Source organism: Hypanus sabinus, chromosome 6 (genome assembly GCF_030144855.1).
Source record: "Hypanus sabinus isolate sHypSab1 chromosome 6, sHypSab1.hap1, whole genome shotgun sequence".
NCBI lineage: Eukaryota > Metazoa > Chordata > Chondrichthyes > Myliobatiformes > Dasyatidae > Hypanus > Hypanus sabinus.
Window position 1 is genome coordinate 140,147,624 of NC_082711.1, and position 27,399 is coordinate 140,175,022.

The 27,399-nt window shown below is 40.7% G+C and overlaps 1 protein-coding gene across 4 annotated transcripts in view; it reads left to right on the forward strand.

The window, feature by feature from the left end:
• Window positions 1–27,399, forward strand: part of hip1 (huntingtin interacting protein 1) — a 353,299-nt gene that overhangs the window by 139,717 nt on the left and 186,183 nt on the right. For all 4 annotated transcript variants that reach the window (XM_059973084.1, XM_059973085.1, XM_059973083.1 and 1 more), the window contains 2 exons: window positions 12,287–12,350; window positions 14,368–14,510. In XM_059973084.1, the coding sequence (XP_059829067.1) occupies window positions 12,287–12,350; window positions 14,368–14,510 (207 nt within the window). The remainder of the gene's footprint in view (window positions 1–12,286; window positions 12,351–14,367; window positions 14,511–27,399) is intronic.

Below are 27,399 nucleotides of genomic sequence, written 5' to 3' on the forward strand. Positions count from 1 at the left end.
TGGGGCTACAAATTCAGTTTTGGATCATGTGGGACATTATAAACGGTTTAATGCAGGCTTAGAGTATGAAGAGAACGGAAGATAAATGTCCAGCATTTGCTGTTGGCATAGCAATGTAACCGTCAAAACATGCCAAAGTTGCTTTAAAACTGAAAGCAATTTATGGCATTTTCATGAGCAGCTAAGCACCAGTTACTGTTGAAAGTCTTGTACCTCATAGCACTGGGGCATTGCAATTTTCCTATAGGAAATTGATAAGAACTAGTGCTTTGACATTAGTTTTATTTCAATAAAGTCAAATAACAAGCTTAAGATGGTGCTACTTCTTCTGGTTTGAATGACAACTTGTTTAGTGGCCAATGAAGCACAGAAAGCAGCTGAATACTGTTCACACTTTTTCTGGTAAATGGTCACTGCCAACAGTGGCTTGTGGCTTCCCTGTCGGAGTTGAGCGGAATTATCTGTATGGTCCACAATTTTTGAGGTGTAACTGGAGTCTCACTGGGTTGCAGTATGGTCGGGCTGGAGTGGTTTTGGAGGCATTTCGATGTGGTGGTGCCGAGACAAAGCGAGCCTTGGGAAGATCTGAGGTTTGATTCATTTGACAGCCAAACTGAATTGGAAAGGTCAGATACAGGCCATATCAAGGCGATGGGGCCCGAACCCCTGGGCCAGGAATGACCCAAGGTTTGGACAATTTAAGTGCTGGACAAGATTGAAATGGTTGGGGTCTTGGGGTTGGAGATGAGTGACAGGCCAGTTTGGCTCACTCCTGTGGAGTTTACCTGTCTCTGTGCTGGTCTGAGGTTTTCTAGATCTGTTCTGTTGGGGTTCTTTGTTTCTTGGCTGTCTGCAAGGAGATACATCTCAAGATTGTATGAAGTATACATGCTTTGATAATAAATGTACTGTGAACTGTGAACTTTAAATCAAGCAGCACAGAAATAGGCTTTTCTGTCTGTCATGTTTATGGCAGCATCAAGTCTTCATCTGTATTAAATTCATAGCCTTAAATGTCTTGGCAATTCAAGTGCTCATCTGATACTAAACTGTTATGAATTTCCTATGCCATATTTCCAATGTGGAAACTATTGAAAGCTCACCCTCCGTGTGTAAGATGTAACTGAATTTGATTAAATGCCATTTCATTGCACCATACATACATGTACTTGTGCAAATGACAATAAACTGAACTTTGACTTTCAATTCATAATTGCTGAATTTCCAATCTGCCTCTTAGAAACAAATTTTGTGCATAAGCCATTGTCCCCTTCAGTCTCTGATAAATATTCCTGACATTTTTAAAATCTTTCTACAGGGTGGTATATTTCAGTTTCAACCTTCATCAAAAGAAAAATGTCCAAAACTATTTGGTTTTCTGTAAAATGAGTGAGAAATTACTTGTAAATGATGAATTTTCTTTCTGGTTTGTGGCCATTGAGAATTCTTCAAGCCTGATTGACAACACCAATGTTCTTCAGTGCAGTTTGTCCTCTGAAACTGGCATCAAGGAAGGGGAAGGTCCTCTCTTGATCCAAGTGAGCAACCTAATTCTAGGTTGGTGACAGCTAATGGCTATTTTTACAGTGGCATGCAAAAGTTTGGGTACCTCTGGACAAAATTTCTGTTACTGTGAATAGCTAAGCAAGTAAAAGATGACCTGATTTCCAAAAGGCATAAAGTTAAAGATGACATATTTCTTTAATATTTTAAGCAAGATTACAGGCAGTCCCCGAGTTATGAACGTCTGACTTACGGACAGCTCGTACTTAAGAACAGAGGGAGGAGAACGCCGTCTGCCATTTTAAGTCGGATCATAACGCTGTCTGCCATTTTAAGTCATTCCCCTTAACACTGTTGAGTGTGTAACTTTGTATTTGGCTTAAATATTTTTTTAGCAAGATTCACCCTGACCCCCCCCCCCCCCCCCACCTTTTCCAGTCAGTTACTTGTCCCATTTAACCTGTTTCAGTGCGGTGGACTTTAGGACCCAGGGGAGTAGAGGACCTGCTGTATCTTTTTATTAGATGCGATCGTGAACAATAGCCAGATCAGAAATGCTGCTCAAGTTAACTAGGTCCGAAAGAGAACTCTGATAGGCCAATCAGACAGTTCACTGCTGCTCAGTGATAGAACATAAAATCTGCAGTTTTCTGTTGTGCTGATGGAAAACAATCACGATTGAAAATAAAGTGGAAATAATAAAGCAATTGGAAAGAGGTGAAATACCATCAGTCATTGGAGAAGTTTTAGGTTACAGTCGGTCAACGATCGGAACAACTTTAAAGGATACAGGTAAAGGATAAAGTTAGAATAATGGAGCATGTGAAAGGCCCTGCCCCGATGAAAACTACAAGTATTAATAAGCAACGCAGTGGTTTAATTATTGAAATATACAAGTTTCTTAAGTGTTTTAAATGCATTGAAAGGTATAATATATATTATATACTAAGGCAAACATTTGACTAACTGATGCTAAGTAATACCGGATGTACCTGTTTCGACTTACGAACAAATCCGACATAAAGATAGACTCAGGAACGGAACTCGTTCATAACCTGGGGACTGCCTGTACATTTTTATTTCCATCTTTTACAGTTTCAAAATAACAAAAAAGGAAAAGGGACTGAAGCAAAAGTTTGGGCACCCTGCATGGTCAGTACTTAGTAACACCCACTTTGGCAAGTATCACAGCTTGAAAGCGCTTTCTATAACCAGCTAAGATTCTTTCAATTCTTGTTTGGGGGATTTCTGCCCGTTCTTCCTTGCAAAAGGCTTCTAGTTCTGTGAGACTTACATGCATTGCTCCTTTGAGGTCTATCCACAGATTTTCGATGATGTTTAGGCTGGGGATACTGTGAGGGCCATGGCAAAACCTTCAGCTTGCGCCTCTTTTGTTAGTCAATTGTGGATTTTGAGGCGTGTTTAGGATCATTATCCTGTTGTAGAAGCCATCCTCTTTTCATCTTCAGCTTCTTTCCAGATGGTGTGATGTTTGTTTCCAGAATTTGCTGGTATTTAATTGAATTCATTCTTCCCTCTACCAGTGAAATGTTCCCCGTGCCACTGGCTGTAACGCAAGCTCAAAGCATGATCGATCCACCCCCATGCTTAACAGTTGGAGAGGGGTTCTTTTCTTGAAATTCTGCACCCTTTTTTCTCCAAACATACCTTTGCTCATTGAGGCAAAAAAGTTCTATTTTAACTTCATCAGTCCACAGGACTTGTTTTCAAAATGCATCAGGCTTGTTTAGATGTTCCTTTGTAAACTTCTGACGCAGAATTTTGTGGTGAGGATGCAGAAAAGGTTTTCTTCTGATGACTCTTCCATGAATGTCATCTTTGTGCAGGTGTTGCTGCACAGTAGAACAGTACACCACCACTCCAGAGCCTGCTAAATCTTCCTGAAGGTCTTTTGCAATCAAATGAGGGTTTTGGTTTGCCTTTCTAGCAATCCTACGAGCAGTTCTCTTGGAAAGTTTTCTTGGTCTTCCAGGCCTCGACTTGACCTCCACCATTCCTGTTAGCTGCCATTTCTTACATTACAAACTGAGGAAACGGCTACCTGAAAACACTTTGCTGTGTTCTTATAGCCTTCTCTGGCTTTGTGGGCATTGTTTATTTTAATTTTTAGAGGGTTAGGCAGCTGCTTAGAGGAGCCCATGGTTGCTGATTGTTGCGAGAACATTTGAGGAGTCAGGGTATTTATAAAGCTTTGAAATTTGCATCAGCTGGCCTTTCCAAATGATGATTGTGAACAAGCCCTTGCCCTAACAAGCTACTTAAGGTCTGAGACCTTGGTAAATGTTACCTGAGAGCTCAAATCTCTTGGGGTGCCCAAACTTTTGCATGGTGCTCCTTTCCTTTTTCTCCACTCTAAAATTGTACAAAACAAAAGTAATAGACTAATCTTGCTTAAAATGTTGAAAAGAATGTTTCACCTTTAACTTTGTGACTTTTGGAGATCAGTTCATCTTCTACCCACTTAGCTATTCACAGTAGCAGAAATTTTGACCAGGGGTGCCCAAACTTTTGCATGCCACTGTAACTTCAAGGTCTGGCTTGATGCTTTTAGGATCACACATTTCTGAAGCAAGAACTGAATCCAAAGCCACGGTAATCCAGTTGTTAGCTTTGGTCTACTGGAATCACATTTCTCTTTCTATTTGTTGAAGTATGCACTCCTAACCAAGTGTTTTCAGGTAGTTCAATGCTCTCTGTCTGATATTCAGATGCTTAATTTTAGACTTTTGTCTCCTAATTGTGGGCTTCTCAACCATGGCAAATTAAAGATTTCCATTATTGTTCCTTATCACTGTACTTGGGAATGTTAGCATGGCAGATACAGTCCTGGACAGGCAGACAAAGATCTGGAGTTCAAATTGCACCCTAGCAGATTATGGAAATATAATCTGTATTCTTAAGAAAGGCATTTGTTCAGAGGCTTCTCCTCCGATTACTTAATTTAATTATAAGTCAACATTTGTGTTTGTATGTGACAGAATTGCATAGCTTTTCTCTCATTCATTTTTCAGGATCTGGATGTTAGTGGGAAGCCAGCAATTTCATATCCCTAAAATATTTATCAGCCCAGGTGAGGAGCTAACTTGAAATGCTAATCTCTTTGATGAAGTTATGCTTACAATGGCATTGGTAAGGAAGGTTTAAGGATTTGTATCTCACAGTGATGGTATATCTCCACATCAGAATAGTCTATGACTTGTCAGTTAATTGTAATTTTTTTTGTAGGCGATACATAATGGTGAGGTTTTAGAGGGGATTGAGTAACAATCGAGCTGACTGATGCTGTAGCTATAGTGTTTATCGACTTGTCCATTTGAGTAACGACCTTGAGAATATTGATGCTAAATGGCCTCATAATGGTGATATCATTGAATATCCAAGAGTGAGTATACCCTCTCAAATGAGTAATTTCTTGGTGGGTTTGTGGCAAGGATGATACTCATCAGTCTATGCCTGAATGGGTGTTGCTGCAAGAGGATGTGGACTAATTCATTTGCTGAAGAGTTATAAATGGAAATGAATTTTGTGAGTTCCTTAGTGTGATCATCTCTGGGTCTGACTTTATAATGGAAGGAAGGTCACTCATTTAACAGCTGAGGACCACTGCCCTGAGAAACTTCTGCAACGATGTCTCAAAAGGAGTATAACTGACTTCCAACAACTACAGTGGTCTTTATTGACTTGGGTTTGGTTGTAACCACTGGAGTGTTCTTCTGCATGATACGTTTTGATGTGCTTGACCACGACTCCTTAACGTCACTTTTGGTCATAAGGTACCGCGATTCTCTGGAATTAAGCTCGTTGGTCTGATTGAAGCGTGAACACCTTTTGATCAGGAGCCAGTTAATCTTGGCGAAATGCAAGCTAGGCATTGTTAACCAGTTTACTGTTGAATACCTGTGATTTAATATTACTGTTGAGAACACCTTTGACTACTGATTAAAAGTAAACTGGGTGATAATCACCCAGCAAGGATTATCCTATTTTTTATGAAGATGATAAACATGAACAATTTCCCACATTATTTAGTAGCTGCTGTGTTGCAACTGCAGTGGAATGGATTTGCTGAAAGTATGGTTAGTTCTGGCTCCATGTCCTTTGTTACCTCTGAGTGAATGAAGTTAATTGAAGAGTCTTTGATGACTAGGAGGAAGCTGAGATTGATCATTCACTCCTGCCCTGCCACAGCTGAAAATGGTGATGTTTCTGAAGATTTGGCCTCCTGGTGGATGTACACTTAAAAGCTCTACCGTCCTGTGCTGGTTCTACAACTTCTATTTTCTGTGTGTGTATTGTAGATGCCCCAAGTCTGGCAAACTGCCCACCTCATCCCACCTGTGATTTACACATTGGCTTCACGAATCGTCTCAAGCATCCAGTAGGCTGGAGAAGAAACAGTAGTAAATTATCATTGATCCTGAGGGACTGCCTAAGAAGTTGTGACTGCTTGATTGTTGAGCTTGTTGGTAAATGAAGTAAAATTATTTTGTTAAGATGGACAGAATAACGTCTTTTGTTTTCCATTTCATGAGGACTTCACCATAATAAATTGAATTTAACCAAGTAATGAACTTACTCCAGAAAGCCTGAAGGATTTTGATTTGCGTTTGGTTCACTAACTGCACGTATCATTTAAAAGGGAACCAAAGGAGGGAAAATGCCTAATTATTCAGATGACTAAGTTGATTTCAGTAGAATATATATAGGTAGAATATGTAGAATATGAGTAGGTAAAGCCCTATGAAATTTCATGTGGAGCAAGGTGATGTGAAATATTTCAGGAGAATGAAAAAGCATTTATATTTATGAGTAAAATATTTATGGGGTGGAGCTTCTTGAGTATTTGAAGTTTAAAAGTAAGATGAGAAGCTCAGAATATATAGGACATTGCAATCATCCTGTGCTGTTACAGGCCCTTCAGCCCACTGTCTTCATATTGTTCTGAATCAACTATTTTGCCTACCACCTCCTTCTTAAGCCCATCACCCCTACTGGGGCATAGGCTGCTAATAGTAGCTGGCGAGAATCCGCAGTCCTAGGCCATTTTTCACTTTGTCTCCAGGTGTTAGCCCATCTTCTTGGTGTATCCTTCCTCTCCCAGGGATGATGCCTTGGAGGCTTCTGTTGTTGTTTCTGTAGCACTGGGTTTTTACAGGATGGGACTGTAGCCCCGTGGCCAGTCCTCTTCCTTTCACAGCTGGGCTTGGGACAGTCCATGGTGGAGTTACTTTGCCTATCTAATATTTATATAATCGTGCGATGTTATAATGCAGTAGAAGTACAGTGCACTCTGAGCTAGCTTAGTATATCTACTACTTTACGTTCTATTACTTCTTCGAATTGTGGCTCATCACTTCGGTGGTGATGTGGGGAATGGATGATTTACACATAAATAAACAGATCATTATTACTGACTCTCAAATGTTCTTTTGCACAGAAAATTCTTTTTCACCCTGTCCTTTGCCCAGAGGCTTGGATTACTGCTAATGACATTGGAAATTGAATAGTTTATACAGCTAAAGTTTATCCTAGGCTTAATTTAGGTTTGCATCTCCACAGCCCTGTTCTACATAGTCTACGTGTTATTGTAAAGTAGTTTATTGAAAAGATTCTAACATGTCTTTTTCTCTTGCCGTTTCAGAGGCATATTATTTCAGACCTCTACTTATTCCAACAGGTGTTCCAATAGGATGCAGCTTTAATCTTGTCTGTAGCTGTTTTCCAAGCAGTGTCTCTTTACAGCAGCTTTGCTAAGCTGTTGGAGAGGGGATGAGAACATAGATAAAAACTCGCAAGTTTTGGGCCCCATATCTCAGAACGGATGTGTTGTCATTGGACAGAGTCCAGAAGAGGTTTACATGGATGATTCTGGGAATGAAGAGATCAACATGTGAGGAGTGTTTGGCAGTTTTGGGCCTGTACTCACTGGAATTCAGAAGAATGTGGGGGATTCTCATTGAAACCTACTGACTGTTAAAAGGACTGGATAGGGTGGATGTGGAGAGGATACTTCTTATGGTGGGGGTATCCGGAACTAGAGGGCGCAGCCTCAAAATTGAGGGGTGACCTTTTAGAACAGAGATTAGGAAGAATTTTTTTAGCCAGAGATTAGTGAATCTGTGGAATGCTCTGCCGTAGATTACAGTGGAGGCAGAGTCCGTGGGTGTACTTAAGGCAGAAGTTGGTAGTTTTCTGATCAGTCAGGGTATCAAAGGATATGGCGAGAACGCAGGTGTATGGGGTTGTGTGGGATCTGGGATCAGCCGTGATGGAATGGAGGAGTAGGCTCGGTGGGCTGAATGGCCTAATTCTGCTCCTGTGTCTTATGGTCGTATGGTCTATAGTGATATGTCAGAGGATGGTGTAGTTGCTGTAAAGGTGGATGCAGAGGCTGTGAGGAAGGACAGGCAGTGGAAAAAGCATAATTGCAATTAGCTGGATGGGTTGAGAAGTGTCTACTTTAATGTGAGAAGTAATAGGGACAATGGTGAGGAACTTAGTGTGTGGGTCAGTACATGGAATTAGGACGTGGCTATTACAGAGACTTGGCTGTCACAAGGGCAGGAATGGCAGCTGGATGTTTTGGGGTTTAGATGTTCCAAAAGAGACGGAGTGAGGTAGAAGAGGTGGGGAGTGGCATTGCTAATCAGGGATATTTTATCACAGCTGCAGAAAGGGAGGGCATAATGGAGGGATTGTCTACTGAGTCAGTGTCGGTGGAAGTCAGATGTAGGAAGGGAGTAATCTATTGGGTGTATTCTGTAAACTCACTAGCAGCAACAGAAAGCTGAAGTATAAACCAGGAGGCAGATTTGAAAAGATACAAAATTAACAGGGTCCTGGTCATGTGTGACTTCAGCTTTCCTAATATTGATTAGCATCACAGCCATGCAAAAGGATTAGATGGAGCAGAATTTGTTCCGTTGGTTCAGGAAGGATTCCTGACAGGCCAACTAGAGCAGAGCCTGTAATATATCTGGTACTGGGCAATAAACCTGTCAGGAGCAATTTGGAGATGGATGACCACAAATCCCTGATCTTCACCATAGCCTTGGAGAGGACCAGGAGCAGGTGGTATGGGAAAGTATTTAATTGGGTGAGGGTGAAATATGATGCTATTAGGCAGGAACTTGGGAGTGTAAATTGGGGACAGATGTACGCAGGGAAATTCACAACGTAAATGTGCAGGTTGTTTCTGGATCACATGCGTGGGGTTGTAGATACGTTTGTCCCATTGAGGCATGGAAAAAATGGTATGGTGACGAGATGTGGGGCATTTATTCAAGTGGGAGACAAGAGCATACAGTACTTGGGGTTTAGGAAACAAGCATCAGGCAGGTCTTTGAGAATTATAAGGTGGCCAGGAAGGAGCTTCAGAAGGGATTTGGGAGAGCTAGAAGAGAACATGAGAAGGCTTTGGTGAGGCAAAGTTAGGAAAACTCCAAGACATTACACACATACATGAAGAATAGGTGGATGACTGAAGTGACCAGAGGATGACTAGATCAGGGATAAAAGAGGAAATGCAGCTGGATCAGAGGTAGGAGAGAATCTTAATGTATACTTCAGTATTCACCAGTAAGAGGGACCATGTCAAATATGAGGACAGTGTAGAACAGGCTGATGTGCTGGGACATGTTGGTGTTAAAGAAAGAGAATGTGCTTGAACTTTTGAAAAACATTGGGATAGGAAGGTTCCCTGGGACGGTCGGCATATACCTCCGATTCCTATAGTAATGATCCTTGCATCCTCACTGACCACAGGACTTCTGCCAGTTGGAGGGTGACAAATGTTATTCCTTTGTGCAAGAAAGGTAACGGGGATAAACTTGGTAATTATAGACATGTAAGTCTTGCATCAGTGGTGGGCAAACTATTGGAGAAGATTCTTGAAGACATGATTTACAAGCATTTGGAGAAACATAGTCTGATTAGACATAGTCAATATGGCTTTTTGAGGGGCAGGTTGTGCCTCACAAGCCTGATTGAATTCTTTGAGGAAGTGACAGAACAAATTGATGAAGGCAGAGCAGTGGATTCAGAATTGGCTTGTCCACAGAAGGCAGATTCTGGTATTAGGTGGACCATATTCTGCCTGGGGGTATGGTGACCAATGGGGTTCTGCAGGGATCTATTTGGAAGCCCCTCATTTTCTGATCTTTTATAAATGACTTGGATGAGGAGATGGCAGGGTGGGTGAGTAAGTTTGCAGATGACATGAAGGTTGGTGGTTCTGTGGATAGTGCAGAAGATTGTTGTTCTTCACAATGGGACATTGATAGTCTGAGAAGTTGCAGATGGAGTTCACTCTGGAACAGTGTTATGTGAGTCACTTTGGAAGATTGAACTTGAAAGCAGAACATGGGGTTAATGGTAGAATTCTTAGCTGTGTGGAGGAACAGAGGGATGTTGAGGTTCATCTCCGTCGATCCCTCAAAGTTGCCAAGCCAGTTGATAGGGTCATGAAGAAGGCATACAATGTGTTGGACTAATAGACAGAGGGTTGAGTTCAAGAGCCACAAAGTAATATTGTAGCTCTATAAAACCCTGGCAAGACCATACCTGGAGTTCTGTGTTCAGTTTTAGTCACCTTGTTATGGAAAGGATATGGAAACTTTAAAGACGGTGTAGAGGAGATTTACCAGGATGCTGCCTGTATCAGAGATTTCCTCATGTTTGCTCTGGTTGAGATAGGTTGAGAGAACTAGAATTTTTCTCTTTGGAGAGAATGAGAAAGGTGACAATCGAGGAGGACATGATAAAAAGAGGCATAAATAGAGTAAACTGCCAGAGACTTTTCCCCACAGTGGAAATGGTTAATACAAGGTGGCACAACTTTAAAGTGTTTAGAGGAAAGTATAGTGGAGGGGAGAGGTTTTTTTTAACGCAGAGTGGTAGGAACATGGAAAGTACTGGTGATAGAGGCTGATGCAACATGAACACTTCAGAGACTCTTTGATAGGCACATAGAATGGAGGGTCATGTGGAAGGAAAGGGTTTTATTGATCTTGGAGTAGGTTCAAGGGTTGGCACACCATTGTGGGCTGAAAGGCCTTTTTGCTGTTCAATGTTATTAGTCCTAGCTGAAGTGGTAGCTTTGGTAGCACGTAGACAAACCCCTCTTGTTTATTTTGTGCTCATTTCCACCCCATAATGGACACGGATATGGTGACTGCTTCTGTTGAGTATATGTCTTTCCCTCGCCCACACTGGTGCTTCCATATCTGACCACAGTTCCCGGTCTGCGTTCTTCCATTTTATCCAAGACACTGGGTAAATTGCAATGACAATATGAACATTATTGAATCTGTGGAGCAACCAAGTACTTATAATGCTACAAGGATGGATCAGCCATGGACTTAAGTCTTTTGGTGAGCAGAATTAGGTAAAGGAGCTGTTGGCTGCTTTCTCCAGCAGTTGCTCTTCATTTCGCAGAAATGTTTCCAAAGAGTATTCCACTGGGGTGTTGTATGGCTCATGTGTCTCATCCCAAGAGTCCTTGGTTTGTCAAAAGGGCACAGGGATAAAGCATATGTGATCTGAAATTTTGGGGATTTTGGATCATAGACGAAGGAAGCTGCTCCCATTCGCTCTTGGTACAAAGACTAGGTCAAATTTGGGTCAGGGAAACGTGTACATGCTTACACAGTGAGTGGTTATCCCAGAAACTTGCTGTTGTAAAGGTGCTAGAAGTAGAGATAATTAATGAATTTAAAAGTAACATGTACATGAAACCCCTGCGGCGAGAAACCCACTTTGGTTCCACCAAACCTGTGAGGTTGGGATGTCTCGCCCACCCTAACCCCGGTGAATGCTGAGTGAGTTACTGACCCCCTTCAATCACCCTTTGACAAGAAATAACAGATTGTACGTTGCATACAATTATAATGAAAGTATATTTATGAGCATTAACTCAACCAAAGAATTATTAAAGAAAAGTAAGAAGAAAAACAAAAAGGGCCCAATTAATTAAACAGTCCAATATGCACATAAGTTGGAGATCTGTAACTCGTGTGCTGAACCCTCAGTCTGTGCGAAAACCCACACCACCTTCAGAATGTCACTTGAAATCTGTTTCGAGCAAATGGGTCTCCCACGTGAGTATTGGTCCTTCCTCCTTGAAGCCACCTTGTACAACTGGGACAACATCCTCAGTCACCTTCCCTCCTGTCTTCTCCCAGCTCCTGCCAAAAATGAAGACCTCAACCCACACCAGTGTCCCTCACAAAGCCTCTCTGCCCGGTGTTCTCTCGAACCTTCTCCCAATTCCGCCATCCTGATTGGCTGTCGAGCAGATGAGACTGCTCTTACGGAGCTGCTAAAATGGAATACCTTTTGCACAGCAGTAAAAATCTCAACCAGGGTGTTGCATACACTTGAATGATTTAAACTTTCTTTCAGAAAAATGTCTTTCAGTGTCAATATGGAGGGGATGGGACTGCATGGATTGTTGCACAGAGCGGCATAGAATTGATAGGCCAAAGGTTACCAATGTAATGACTTCACGACTGTATGACAAATAAAGGTTGCAAAAACATTTATTCTTTTATGTTGAAAATGCTGAGCTAAGGAAGTCTCATCATGGAAAGAGAAATAGGAGTTGATGTTTCGGATCAATGGTTTTACTTCAGAATCGATGAAAGAGCATTAATGCTCTTTTCTTGTTTCTAGCGTTCATGTTGTTCTGCTGCTCTATTTTAAATTATTTTATTGGCATTTATTTCAGAGAAAGATTTGATCTCTCATTCTCTTTTTTTTGCAGAGCGTCAGCATCAATAAGGCTATTAACGCACAGGAAGTTGCTGTGAAGGAAAAACATGCCAGAAATATCCTTTCATTTGGGTGGAGTTGGACAGAGCACAAAAGGAAGCCTTATTCGGTCTGCGTTTGTTTCCCACTGACTGGGCTGTGAGTGTACGGACTGTGGTTTCCTCGTCATTGAATGTTTTCAATGTGTTGTGACTGGGTGGCAAGGTTTTCTGGCTCTACACCCTGTACTTAGACACATCAACCTCTGTGGAAATTGAGTGCACAGTTTACAGGTGCATTCAGGACACTGGTGGTGATCATTGCCTTATATGGGAACATTGTGTGCCACTGCTTCTTGATGAGACTTTTGGCATACTATCTTTCAATTTAAAACTGGGAGTACTGTAATTTGTGTGTGTGTGTGATTGGCTGTTGGTCCCCAGATCCTTGCCCAAAGTTATCATTCCACAGTGTGACACCTTCCATGCTGTCATGGCCTGACATCAGCACAGAGGCATTTTCTGGCAAAGGTGTGCTGGAACCCTGCTCTTTTAATTCCCAATTTATTTTTCCCCGCCCATGCAAGTATTTTCCCTTGGGAAGCTGAGGTTTTTGATTCTGACAGCTGATTGGATTACTGAAGTGTGCATGTCTTTAGGTCTGTTCTTGTTAGTTCTTGGGAGTTTTGCTTTCTAAATTACAATCTGCACTTCAAATGGGCTGCCTCTGTTGGTCACATGGCACAGTTTGACATCATATATCGGGGTAGGATGTTCCCCCGTTATACCTAGACGACACCATTTCATTGAAAAAGTGTAGTAGCTATGATGTAGCTCATTTTATTGAAAGGATTGGATGTCAAAAACTTGCTGGATAACTGGCATAATTCTTAATTGCATAATAAGGATTTCCAAATCAATTTTATGGTTTATATTTTCATTTCTGGTTTGGAGAGTAAAACTTATCCAGATAATTCCTTTGTCCTCTTCCCCAACAGGTGTCTAGTTTTATATGTGTTTGTTTGCTTAAGTGACTACTATTCCCTATAGTTAAGATTTTATCTCCAAGGGAGGGAAGGGGAAAATAGATAGTTGACTTGAGGCTGATAGGTATTTTGAAGTGGGAGTTTTAAACTTGGGCACAATCTGATCACCTGCAAGCTCAGTTATCTTCTAGATTTGAAAGGTAACTAACCAACTACCCACCCCCGTAAGTGAGGGACTCTGAGGCAGACACTGAGTGCCTGTTGGTACTTTGAAAACTGACTGTCTTTTTAACTTTTGAACCTGAAGTTAAGTCTTGTTGGAGAAGAGATTTTATGATGTCATCATGCTTGGGGGAGAAAATTGAATATAAGTGATATGTTTCGGACTGTGCAGTATATCTATATAATTATTGAATGATACCTACCTCCAGCATCCCCTTAGGCGGTGTGTTTCTGAAACCAGATGTAAATCTGGGTTGCCATTGTACGCATTAGTCCCTTGTTTTGAAAATACATTTGTGCAGCTCAAGGATCCAAAGTTATGACCAGTGACCAGCTCTGGCTGCAGTTAACCTTGTCTTGGCTTAGTGAAAGTGATCTTAATTTATAATCTTAATAATAAATCTTCATTTAGGGGAAGCCAAATATTTAGCCATTCACAAGTTGCAACACTGCTAGAACTATCAGTTATGCAGTTTTTTTCCAGCTGAACTGCAAAAAAGCTCTGTAAAAATATAAATATAAATTTAAAAATAGAAGTGTTAGAAAAATAATCAAATGGCATTGAAGATATAGTACCTTAGTCACAACATTTCTTTTTATCAGAATCTAAAGTTCTAATCTGTTTTCTTCAGATGCCAAATGAATTGCTGTCAGTATCCTGTTTTAATTTCAGATCATGAATGTTTGTTTTGCTCTGGTATCTGAGAAGAATTTCCGTTCCCTTTATTTGCCATATCACGGAGTTTCATATCAGTTACAAGCTCAATTCTTTGCAATTTATTTTTTGAAACTGATTAAATGTTAAAGCTGATTACATCTGTTTATAGCATGTTTCTATTAAAAATGTGTCGTGTGCTATTAATAATTTCCTTAACCTGTTTCTGCACCATGCATTCTGGGAACACATCATGAAAAGGGCGCTCACACCTTCTGGTCAGTCGTGAATCGTTTGCCATTGTCCAGCAACGCAGTCCTTTGTTGGAAATTTTGTCACGTATTTCACAAGCTGCTAAGAGATGGACATCCAAGTGTAAGTCCTCTCATATTAAGTATCGCCTGGTTAAATGCATGATAATTAATGTTGAAGAAATGTTGGAAATAAGTCTTTTCTTTCTTTCTAAATCTTTTTATTAATATTAGTAATATGGACAGAATACAGATGATATATTGATAAAGAAATTACCAACATACACATTCCATTACATATGAAAAAAAAACATACATAATAGTTACAATATAAATGTGTTTACCAAGACATAAGCCATAAGATATATGTATGGACATAGTAAATCTAAATATTTCATAATGTATAATATAAAAAAAACAGAAAAAAGAAAGAAAAAAAAATTTATATAATGCAGAACTAGCTAATCTAATCTAATAACTATAACTAATAAGTAATATAAAAGAAAAAAAACAAAAGAGAAGGGAAAAAAAAAGCGGGCTGTTTATAATATCTCACAAATATAAGTATTCATCAATGCCGTCACTTCCGGTCCTCTCAAAATGCCGTCACTTCCGGTCCTCTCAAAATGCATAAGCTGAAAGCTGGGAAATCAAATGAACTTGGCACAGGGTCATATTACATCATATGAAAATGTTGAATAAATGGTCTCCATAACTTTTCAAATTTAATAGAAGTCTCAAAAGTACTCTGTCAAATGCTTTCTCCGCATCTAATGAAATCACGCATTCTGAAGTATCATGTGAGGGAGTATAAACAATATTCAACAATCTCCTAATGTTAAAAAAAGAATAACGATTTTTAATAAAGCCAGTTTGATCATCTGAAATAATTTTGGGTAATACCTTCTCCAATCTAGATGCCAGTAACTTAGAAAAAATCTTGGAGTCTACATTCAATAAAGATATAGGTCTATAAGAAGCACAATTAGTAGGGTCTTTATCTTTCTTCAATATTAGAGAAATGGAAGCTCTATAAAAAGATTGTGGCAAATTCCCTAATCTAATGGCCTCCTCAAAAACCTTACCTAACCAAGGGGAAAGAGTAGCGGAAAAAAATTTAAAAAATTCAACTGTATAACCATCTGGGCCCGGTGCTTTCCTAGAATTCATTGAGGAAATAGCCCCCTTAATTTCTACATCCGTAATAGGAGTATCCAATATCAAAAGATCATCAGATGATAACCTTGGAAAATTTAATTTTCCAAGAAAATCAGACATGGTATTATAATCTTGAGGAAATTCAGATTGATACAGGGAGGTATAGAAATCTTGAAATGCCTTATTTATCTCATCATGATTAACTGTCAGATTCCCATTCTGCTGACCAATCTTAGTGATTTGACGTTTAACCAGAGCATTCTTCAATTGACTAGCTAACAGTTTACCAGATTTATCACTATGTATATAAAAATCAGATTTAGTTTTCATTAATTGATTTTCAATCGAGGATGTAAGTAATAAACTATGTTCCCTTTGAAGTTCAACCCTTTGTTTGTAAAGCTCCTTACTAGGAGCAATCGAATATTTCTTATCAATCTCTTTAATTTTATCAACCAATAAAAGAGTTTCCATCTTGATACGTTTCCTCAAACTAACAGAATAAGAAATAATCTGTCCACGTATATAAGCTTTAAAAGTGTCCCAAAGTGTTCCGCAGGAAATATCATCTGTAGAATTAGTTGAGAAGAAGAAGTCGATCTGCTCCTGCATAAATTTTATAAAGTCAGAGTCTTGCAACAAGGTAGAGTCAAATCGCCATTGTCTAGCATTAGAAGCTGTATCCGTAAATTTCATAGAAAGTAATAACGGAGCATGATCAGAGATAGCTATAATATCATAGTTACAACCGATTACCAATGGAATAAAACAAGAGTCTACAAAAAAATAATCAATTCTTGAATAAGAGTGATAAACATGTGTGAAAAAAGAAAACTCTTTGTCATTAGGATACCGGAATCTCCAAATATCAAAAACTCCATTGTCAGTCAAAAAAGAGTTAATACAAGTGGCCGACTTATTAGGTAAAGTCTGAATAGATAAAGATTTATCCATCAGAGGATTTAAACAACAATTAAAGTCACCACCCATTATTAACTTATATTCGTTTAGATTGGGTAAAGAAGTAAATAAAGACTTAAAAAAGTCAGGACAATCCACATTTGGAGCATAAACATTAACCAAAGCAACCTTTTTATTACAAAGTAAACCCGTAATTAACAAAAATCTGCCATTCGGATCTGAAAAAATATCATGTTGAACAAATGAAATAGAGGAGTCAATAAAAATTGAAACTCCTTTTACTTTAGCATTCGAATTTGCGTGATACTGTTGACCCCGCCAAAATCTGAAAAAACGAAATTTGTCCTCCCTCCCCACATGAGTTTCTTGTACAAAAATGATATGAGCATTAAGTCTTTGGAATACTTTGAAAATCTTCTTTCGTTTAATTGGATGATTTAAACCATTAGTATTCCAAGACACAAAATTAATGGTCTGAGCCATAATTCTATAATCAACCCTTTGGTATAGAAAGGGTTAACCAACTTATAAACTCATGCACCCGGAAGAGGAACAAAAGTAGTGAGACATATTTGAAGTTCAAAAACAGCCCGAATAAAAAAACTAACACAAACTGGTACAAAAAAAATAGAATTAGAAAACAGATCATCCCCCCACCCCCCGAGAAAAAGAGAAAAAGCCAAAATATGACTTAAAAAGAGAAAAAGTAAGACTAATCCTACCCCCATGTCAGCTGAAGAACACTCCATATAAAAAGGATATATATAAAAGAATCACCCCAACTTTAAAAATAAAATCGCTATGATAAAAACCATATTTCTAAGTATAGTTAGTTGTAAAAAGAATAAAAATATAATCACTAAAAAACAATTATAACTCGGGCTCTGGCCCAGACAAAACAAAAAATATTTAAGCTAAGATAAGCGATGCATTGTACGGAAGAAACGCGAAAAATATAAACATAATGCCATCTTAAGCAAAACCAAAAATCTTTTCCAAAAAACCACCATCTTAATCAAGGAAAAATTTACCTTCAAAGAATTAAAAATATACCTTCGAAGGAACAAAGTTAATAGACAAGTATGTAGTTAAATGATTAAAGTGTATAAGGCAAAACAATTAACATGACGCAAACACACTTTAACTTGAGTATAAAGTGTAGGATGAACCTACACCAATAACCAGATTGTAATTCTGGTTTAAGAGATCGAGAACCATCTTACACGATCAGAATCATTCATTTATTAAAGACTGGTGTCTGTAGCAGTAGGGAAGTTCTCCTCCAGATATTTTCTCGCTTCTGAAGTTGAAAGGAAAACTTGTCGTGGAGCATTCGACGGAGAAATTCAAAGCTTCGCAGGGTATAGAAGCGCAGGTTTCAGATTTTTCTCATAACATTCAGCCATCAACGGTTTAAAAAGAAGCCTTCTTTTTAAAAGATCTGAACTAAAATCTTCGATCAGGCGGAAGCAAAAATCTTTGATTTTAATCATTCCTACCTGACGAGCTGCTCTTATAACTTGTTCTTTGTCATGTACATAATGGAACCGGACAATTACCACCGAAGGTTTGTCTGTAGCACTCGGTGATCGACGCCGAATTCTATGTGCCCGATCCAATAAAGGGGGGTTATTCGGGAAAATCGTCGGAAACGCTTCTTTTAAAAGTTGAGCAAAATATTTCGAAGGGTCATCTTTTTCTATGCCGTCTGGAAGACCAAGTATATGTAAGTTCTGTCTTCTGGACCGATTCTCAAAATCGTCACTCTTGGCTTTAAGGGCTTCCATCAGCTTAATGGTCGAAATTAAATCCTGTTGCAGTTTTCCAATAGTCAAATCTCGCTTCCGAGCTTCTTCTTGCAGAGACGCAATAAGAGCTTGTTGCTGTTTAATTACTAAATCCGTCTTAACCATGTACTCTTGAAAAGCCTTTATATCTTCTTTAAAAAATTGTTGTAGTTCAGCAAATTTTTTATCCAAAACCTCCATAAACAATTCAAAAGTTAATTGTGTTTGTTGTGTCGGAGCCTGCTTTTTTCCGTTACCGTTCGGATTACGTCCGGGATCCTGTCCCTTAGACCTGAGAGATATTTCTGTTTGCATATCTTCAAAAGTTCACAACAAACTCTTGGCAGTAAATCCAAAAAAAAAGAATAAAGAAACTTTCGGTATAGGTAAAAATAAGCTGAATAAGGGTGATCAAAGGTTAAAAAAAGTAAAGGTTATGGAGCGAATCCAAAACGGTACTCACTCCATGAGCGTCTCCAGCTGACTCCTGAAATAAGTCATCAAGCTGTATGATATTCGCAAAATGTGTGATCAGAAATATACTTAATCAGCGAGAGGTCATCTCTTGTAATGCCCAAGAATAAAATTCCATGTCATCTGTTTGTGCTCAGTGTTGTCAGTAATTGGAAAGCAAGTACAGTATGTTCATGAAAGGAGCATGAAATGTTCCAATGTAATTCAGTGGCGCATAATAATAAAACAAATACTGTTGCTAAACCAACAAAGAGCTCGGTCAAAAAGGAAACACGAGTGGAGAGGCGCCGAGATTCAGAAAAGTCTAGAGCTTTATGACCGTGCCAATTTGGCTTTATAGAATTGCCAACTGAAAAGAATCAAACTAAAGGTTGATCAGGAAGCCAGAATTTGAAGTGTGCATCTGACTTTAAGGTTATAATGCGAAGGAGATCACAGCAATGGGGAAGGACAAGATGGGAGAGACTTCAAAGCTAAGATGTGCCGGTACAGATTACTCCATTGTCCAACCAGAAGCGAATGATGAACAGACGCACCGTGGATGAAGGGTACTTGTTGCAAGTTCAGGCAGCGGTAGCAGGATGTCCTTAAGTTTGTAGAGAACAGAACTAAGAAGTATATTTGAGTTGAATACTTCTAGAAATATCAAAGGTACTTCAACTACAGATGAACTCAGACAGTGGTGCTGTCAACCTTTATTACTAAAATGGAAGTAAGTTGTCAGTAATGCTATGAATGTGAAGTCCAAAGCTCATTTCGGGGCATAATATTTTGTATCAAGGATGTTAAGAGTTTGTGACTTGAAGTGAAGACAAGAGCTTCATACTTATTTGAAGGAAATTTCTGCTGCTCCCGTATTGAGAGTTCTGATAATTTCAGAGCAAAGGAGTTAAGCAACACACACAAAATGCGGGAGGAACTCAGCAGGCCAGGCGGCATCTATGGAAATGAGGACAGTGGATGTTTTGGGCCAAGACCCTTTGGCAGGAGTCAAACAAGGTGGCAGTGTGGTAAATTTGGGTTTAATTAGTGCGCAGGACATTGAGTTTTCTGAGGGAGCCGCAAAGGAGCAGCAGGTGAAAGAGGAAGGTGTCCAGGTTAAATGTATGTGGGATACTAGAGTGCAGGCAGGAAGAGAGATGCTGTGGCAAGTTGGTCTCTGCTTGATGATCCTAGATGACTGGATAGATAAAAAACAGATTAGTGTGGATTCCTAAGGATAAATGACTATGGTGAAATAAAAGCAGAAAATGCTGGAAACTTCAACAGCTCTGTCAGTGTGGAAAGAGACAAGTGTATAGACCCTTGTCAGAACTTAATTTTGATTTTAGAGTGGCAGAGGGATGTATGGGACAAAGGGAATATCTCTGATTGGGTGAAACCTCGGTTGCCTTGGGGATGTAGATGGATCAGATCAGTCAGAATGAGAAAGTACAAAACAAACAAAAAATGTAGAGGTGCAGGAACTGGTGAAAGGTTGGGAGAGGGTATATGGGCACAGCTTATCTTGAGTATGAGCGATTTGCAGACGTTGGAAATCCAAAGCAACACATACAAAATGCAGGAGGAACTCAGCAGGTCAGGCAACAGCTATGGAAATGAATAAACAGTCGATGTTTCAGGCCGAGGCTCTTTTTCAGGACTGAGAAGGAAAGAGGAAGTCATCAGAATAAAAGGGTACGAGAAAGGTAAGAAGGCTAGATTGGAAGGCGACACTTGAAGCCAGGTGGGTGAGGAAGGTCAGGGGCCTGGAAAGAAGGAATCTGATAGGTGGGAGAGTGGGCCACAGGAGAAAGGGGAGGAGGGAGGACCCAGGGGGAAGTGATAGGCAGGTGAGAAAAGGGGAAAGGTCAGAGTGATGGGGGTGGGGAGAGAATTTTTTTACTGGAAAGAGAAATCGATATGCCATCAGGATGGAGGCTACACAGATGGAATACAAGGTGTTGCACCTCCACCCTGAGGGTGGCATCTTGGCACCGGAGGAGGCATGGGCTGACATATTCGAATGGGAGGAGGTGTACGGGCAGGTGCAGCCTTTGGGCTGCTTGCAGGGATAAGTGCCAGGAGGGATGAATGAACAACGCAATGGTAGAGGGAGTGATCCCCGTGGAATGCGGGGGTGGGGGAGGTAAAGATCCCTTTGGTGCTGGTGGATGTTGCAGAGGATGATGTGTTGGACGCAGAGGCTAATGATAGGTAAGGACATTGGGAAATTATTGTCCCATTCTCATTTGCCGCTCTCACGAGTTGACACATCAGTGATGGTGGGAGAAGTAGATCGGGGGGGGGGGGGTGGCGTTGTGGTAAGATGGGACAAATTTATATGTCTGTGTTCAATGCCTTTGGAAAAGAAAGGACAGTTTGCATGGATGGAAGACTCTTGAGTTTTTTCACCAAGGAGTGATGAAGAAAGATTTTAGAAGTAGAGGACTGTACCTGAGGAGAAGAAACAGTTAACAATTTTAGTTAACTTGAGACGGGAAAGGGAAGTTTGATGATCAGCACTTAATTAGTTGAGGGTGAAGGAGCAGGAAATGAGTCTGTTTGATGCAGTGAGTTCCGAGGGGGCACAAAGGGAGTTGGATAAGACATGTTAGAATTCTGAGCTAGACTTGCTGGCTTGACAGAAAACTGGGAAACTTCAAAAGAGCATTCAAGAAGTCAATGACCTGCCTGGGGGATGTGGGAGAAGGATTTAAGGAGCACTGACCTACCTCCAGTATTGACATGTATGTGTGTGTGTGGCTATAGATCTTGCTTGTCCATCCTTCCCTTGCTGGGTGAAGGCAGCAATGGTGCTTGGCCTTGACTGTCTGCGGTCTGTCCTCCCTGATAATTTGAGCACACAGTCTCTGATACCTTCTATGACGCTGGAAGCTCAACAACGCTCTCGCTGAATATAAAAAGTTTCATCTATCACTTTGAAAACTGTGAAAAAATGTTTCCTGTGTGTCTTGGGAAACTATTGACGAAAATCATTGAAACTCATAATATCATTATTCATGACGAAGGGTCTCGGCCCGAAACGTCGACAGCGCTTCTCCTATAGATGCTGCCTGGCCTGCTGTGTTCTACCAGCATTTTGTGTGTGTTGTTGTTTGAATTTCCAGCATCTGCAGATTTCCTCGTGTTTGCTCTATATCATTATTCATAGCTGTTTTGTGTTGATGCAGTCAGTTGCTGTTTCTTAAATCCATCCTTGCATTAGAACAGTACAGCTATTACATTGTCTCTTAAGCACTTTGGAACATTGAGTGATAACATGAGCATGTCTAGGTCAGATGGATGGAAATGCTGAGAACAAGATTGAACTTTAGTGTGTCATCTGTAGACTTTTTGACTTTAAAAGTGAAAATTGGAAACATTTTCAAGTTTTTCCAAGTATGTTCTTAATTATTTTATCCAGATTGATGCACACATCATAAAAGCAGAGTATTTGTTAAATGGTGAGAGGTTGTATTGATGTTCAGAAAGACTTAAGTGTGTTAGTATGTAAGTCACTGAAAGCCAGCATGTTTTGGTTGGAATCTGGATCGCGCTCCTTTTGTGGGTGATGAAGACAGGTATTCTGGTGACATTTAAGAAGTGTCTAGATTGAATTGCGGTATATGGATGATCGAAATCATTGAGGCGGGTGTGGAGGCTGAGTGAGTGTTCAGCGCCGTTGACCAGCCTCTTGCTCCTTGCTGTCAGAAGGAGGTGTCTGTGTGTGGCAGGTGCTCTCTCTCTCTCTCTCTCTCTCTCTCTCTCTCTCTCTCTCTCTCTCTCTCTCTTTCTCCCTCTCGCTCTCTCTCTCTCTCTCTTTCTCCCTCTCCGCTCTCTCTCATCTCTCTCTCTCTCCCCCTCTCTCTCTCTCTCTCTCTCTCTCTCTCTCTCTCTCTCTCTCTCTCTCTCTCTCTCGCTCACTGCTCCCAAGCGAAGGTCCTGCATTCAATTGGTCTCTCTCTCCCCCTCAATGCTTCAGCACCAACCTCCCAACAGCTGCGATTTGTAGTCTTGTACTCTAATTCAAGTTTATGATGTGTGCTAGTTCTGTTCACTCCTTCTTTTGTTGTTACTTCGAGTGATTTTTGAATTGGGGAGACCCGCAGATAATGAACACTGAGCTGAACTAAAATTTGCCTTTTGTGTTTTATATTCTGTGTTTTCACTTTTTTTTGTGTGTTTCTGTTTGCACACTTTTTTTGCACATGTGGAGGAGGGGTTTTGATGTTTTTCTTTGAACGGATTGGTTCCGTGGTTTTTTTTGTTTCATGGCTGTGGGGAAGGTGAGTTTCAGGGTTGTATACTGCATACATTCATTGATAAATAAATGTACTTGGTATTTGATTATGAACCAATTGCTGCTGATGGGGTTAGTATTGATTGGTATTTGATGATGGCGTGGACATGGTTTACCGAGGTGCCTGCTTTCATAGTGTATGATTCAATGACCTGCTTCATGGAAATGCTCTCCAAAAATAACTTTTGGGGAGGGAGTCTGTAATTATATACAATCTATCCACACAAAAGTGTAGTGCAGTGCAACTTAGAAATATGGGAGCTGGGTCTCTTAAAGGTGGGAAAGTACTTGGTCATCTGGTGTAAAGTGCCCTTAGGTTGCTGAACAAGGCACATATACCCCATTCTTGCAGAGGGGCAGTTACCTGAGCCATCTTCAATGGCACATAGCCCAACAAATGCTGCTGAGGCTAGGAAGACTGCCCCGGCTGCTGTGCTCCGCTGCTAATATGATGTAACTGATGAGCGAGGCTTTGGGCCTACTTTGGGCTGCTATAGGGTTCAGAACTGAGGGCTCAATCTTGGTTCAAATTGTTGTCATTCGCTTCAGTTGTCTGCATGATTTGTGATTTTCTTTCTCTTGCGTATCAAGTGTTGGTCTTCCATTTTCTTTTAATTTTTTTCCCTTTAATTGGGTTCTTTTGAGTTTCTTGCTTGTGCGAGCAAACAAATCCCAAGGTTGTATAATTTATATATTCTTTGATAACAAATGAATTTTGAATCTTGAATTTGCAGGGATTTGATGATCAGGTTTCTCGAGAGAAAAATGACAGATGAGTAACAGATTGTCATCCCAGCAGCCACTTCTGCGTGTGGCTACATTTAAGCCTTGCATTGAGCACAAGCACATAAACGTCAGGTGTCACGATGTGCTGAGCTACTTTACTTGCCCTTGGGTTTTGTGAAGGATGGGCCTCGTCTCATTGCCATTTCATTTGGGCCTTGTTGCACCATCTAAAGAAAGATTTCTGCAGATGAAACTCTTAGAGCACAAGTTAGCTAGGCAGCACTCAGATTGTCTTGGGCACCCTGCGGAAAAAGGAGAAAGCTGGGTGGTAATTCAAATAGACCGACACAGTTATATGGTGGATCGATCAGCTAATCCTAGAACGCTCAGACAAGCACCAAGGCTCACTTCACTGGTGGAGAGTGGAATCCTGCCTTCCAGATCCATGTACACCCAGAGTTGCAATCTCACTGCGAGCTGCCCTCGAGGTGGCTGCGGAACAGATGCAGCAATCATCTGCCTCCTTGTAATCTGTGTGTTTGCCAAGAAGGTCCGAAAAGCAATGCAGTGGCCTTTGCCAAGTTTCATCTTGAGCAGCTGTGGAACGTGGGCCTCTGTCCTCAGTGGGCCTTCCGCAGAAATGCAACTGAGACAAACGTCAACTGCTGCTGGACGATCAACTTGGTAAAAGGTGCACTTCGCTCTGAAAATGGTTGGCCTTCTGGTGTAAGGAGATATCCGTAACTGAAGAAGGGTTTTGGCCCAAAAAGTCGACTGTTTATTTGTTCCCAAGGTGCTGCCTGACCTGCTGAGTTCCTCCAACATTTTGTGTGTGGTGAATCTGTAACTGAGTGCTGTTAGACTGTGTGCTGAAGCTTGGTGCAGCCCACACAACAAAGCTTGTGTGGGGAAGAGCTAGTTTATGGTGTCCTACCACTGTTACACACTGGTGGACCACACATCACAGTCGTCTAATTGTTTAAAGGGTAGATTGTTTGGGGCTGGAATCTTAATAAAATTAAAATGTTGCAAAAGAACATATTGAATTGTTTGATACAGTGAATAAAGATATTGAAATGTTTCCAATTTTTTGTTGTTTAGTTGCACATTGGTTGCTGTCTGTCCTATCGGGTGTAGTCTTTCATTGATTCTGTTGGTTTCTCATACTTACTGTGATCGTCCGCAAGAAAACGAATCTCAGGGTTGTATATGGCAACATAAATGTACTTTGATGATATATTATCTTTGGATAATTGTATTACTCTAAATTATCAATAAAGTATATCCTTTAACCTTGTACAATTTCAAAGTACTTATGTTTTGAAATGATCTGTTTTCACTGTATTTCACATGACATTAATAAATCAATATCAATTTCTAAAAAAAAGTTAGCCTCCTTCCTTTATAAAGCTCTGCTTTCTGGGAGCAATTAAATTGGAGATTCGCTGCTATTCCTGTCGCATACCAAAAGGGTTGTACTGCTTGGCTGAATGCATTATTGAAATCTGCAGTCTACACTTTCTCACTGAAGGCCTCAGCCTGTGCTTTAATGGGATAATTGCATCAGGGTTGTGTTTTCTGATTGCAGATTCCCAGCGTGTAATCCACACTGAGTTTGCAGGCCCTCTGCATGCTGATGTTGAAGGATGCATTACCTTTTCTGAGAAGATTTAATATTGTCATTATTTTACCCCCAAGAAATTGGTGATTAGCTTTTCTTCAGCAAGAATTATTGACCATTATGTTTCTGTTCTGATGTATGCAGAAACGCAATATCTGCGAACATTTCTGAAACTGAATGCTTGTTATCCAACGGGATCCCACTACCAAACACATCTTTCCCGCCCTCCCACTTTCTGCTTTCCGCAGGAATCACTCCCTACGGTACTCCCTTGTCCATTCGTCCCCCCCATCCTTTCCCACCGATCTTCCTCCTGGCACTTATCCTTGTAAGCAGAACAAGTGCTACACCTGCCCTTACGCTTCCTGCCTCACCACCATTCAGGGCCCCAGACACTCCTTCCAGGTGAGGCGATACTTCGCCTGTGAGTCGGCTGGCGTGGTGTACTGCGTCCGGTGCTCCCGATGTGGCCTTTTATATGTTGATGAGACCTGACGCAGACTGGAAGACCGTTTCTGTCTACGCTCTGTCTACCTACGTCCTGTCTGCCAGAGAAAGCAGGTTCTCCAAGTGGTCACACATTTTAATTCCACGTCCCATTCCCATTCTGATATGTCTATCCATGGCCTCTTCTATTGAAGCCACCCTCAGGTTGGAGGAACAACACCTTATATTCAATCTGAGTAGCCTCCAACCTGATGGCATGAACATTGACCTCTAACTTCTGTTAATGCCCCTCCTCCCCTTCTTACCCTATCCCTGATTTATTTATTCCCCTCCCTTTTTTTCTCTCTCTCGCTCCCCATCACGCTTTGCCTGTTCTCCATCTCCCTCTGGTGCTCCCCTCACCAGTTCTTTCTCCCTAGGCCTCTCATCCCATGATCCTTTCCCGTGTCCAGCTCTGTATCCCTTTTGCCAATCACCTTTCCAACTCTTGGCTTCACCCCACCACCTCCGGTCTTCTATCATTTCGCATTTCCCCTTCCCCTTCCCCTTCCTACTTTCAAATCTCTTACTATCTTTTCTTTCAGTTAGTCCTGACAAAGGGTCTCGGCCCAAAACATCGACAGTGCTTCTTCTTATAGACGCTGCCTGGTCTGCTGTGTTCCACCAGCATTTTGTGTGTGTTGCTTGAATTTCCAGCATCTGCAGATTTCCTCATGTGTTTGCTTGTTATGGTTTGATGCTTATTAAGGAGAATACTCTCTTTTTTGTGAAAATTGCCGTTTAATGCATTTTTTAAGCCAAGGGTGTTTTCTGAGGCATAATTTCATGATTGCTTTGTACATTGGTTCAGAAAAACAGTGAAAAATGTTTTGAAACTTTATAGGTGGTGAACTTTTTTTATTATTTTACCTTTAAGCAGAGCTTTGAATTACACGGAGTATTTAGAGAGCAAGTGCATATTCTGCTGCTCACTGGAATGTGATTAAACGGTGCAGTTGAAATTAGAAGAGTCTTTCAAGAGGAATGCAAAATGGAGATTTTGAGGAGTTTGTGAAAATGCAGAGACGGGGCACAGACAGCTGAAGAATGCTGCCAGTGTAGATAATTGAGGGTGAAAGTACAAGAGGTAGGAACCAAGGAAAGAGATGATTCATGGCACTTCACAATAGAGTGAGTGTTCACTGAGAAATAGGGCCGGGAGGGAGGTGGTGAGGTGTGAATGGAGTGCCTTGGGTATGTAGAAGCCCTATTCACATGACATATGATACACAACAAATGGGATGCCGTGGTAGAGTAGCGGTTAACAGACAGACAGACATATTCTTTTGATCCCGAGGGAAATTGGGTTTCGTTACAGTCGCACCAACCAAGAATAGTGTAGAAATATAGCAATATAAAACCATAAATAATTAAATAATAATAAGTAAATTATGCCAAGTGGAAGTAAGTCCAGGACCAGCCTATTGGCTCAGGGTGTCTGACACTCAGTGTTGCATCTCGGTGGAATGAGTCTCTGGCTGAACGTACTCCTGTGCCTTACCAGTACATTATGGAGTGGATGGGAGACATTGTCCAAGATGGCATGCAACTTGGACAG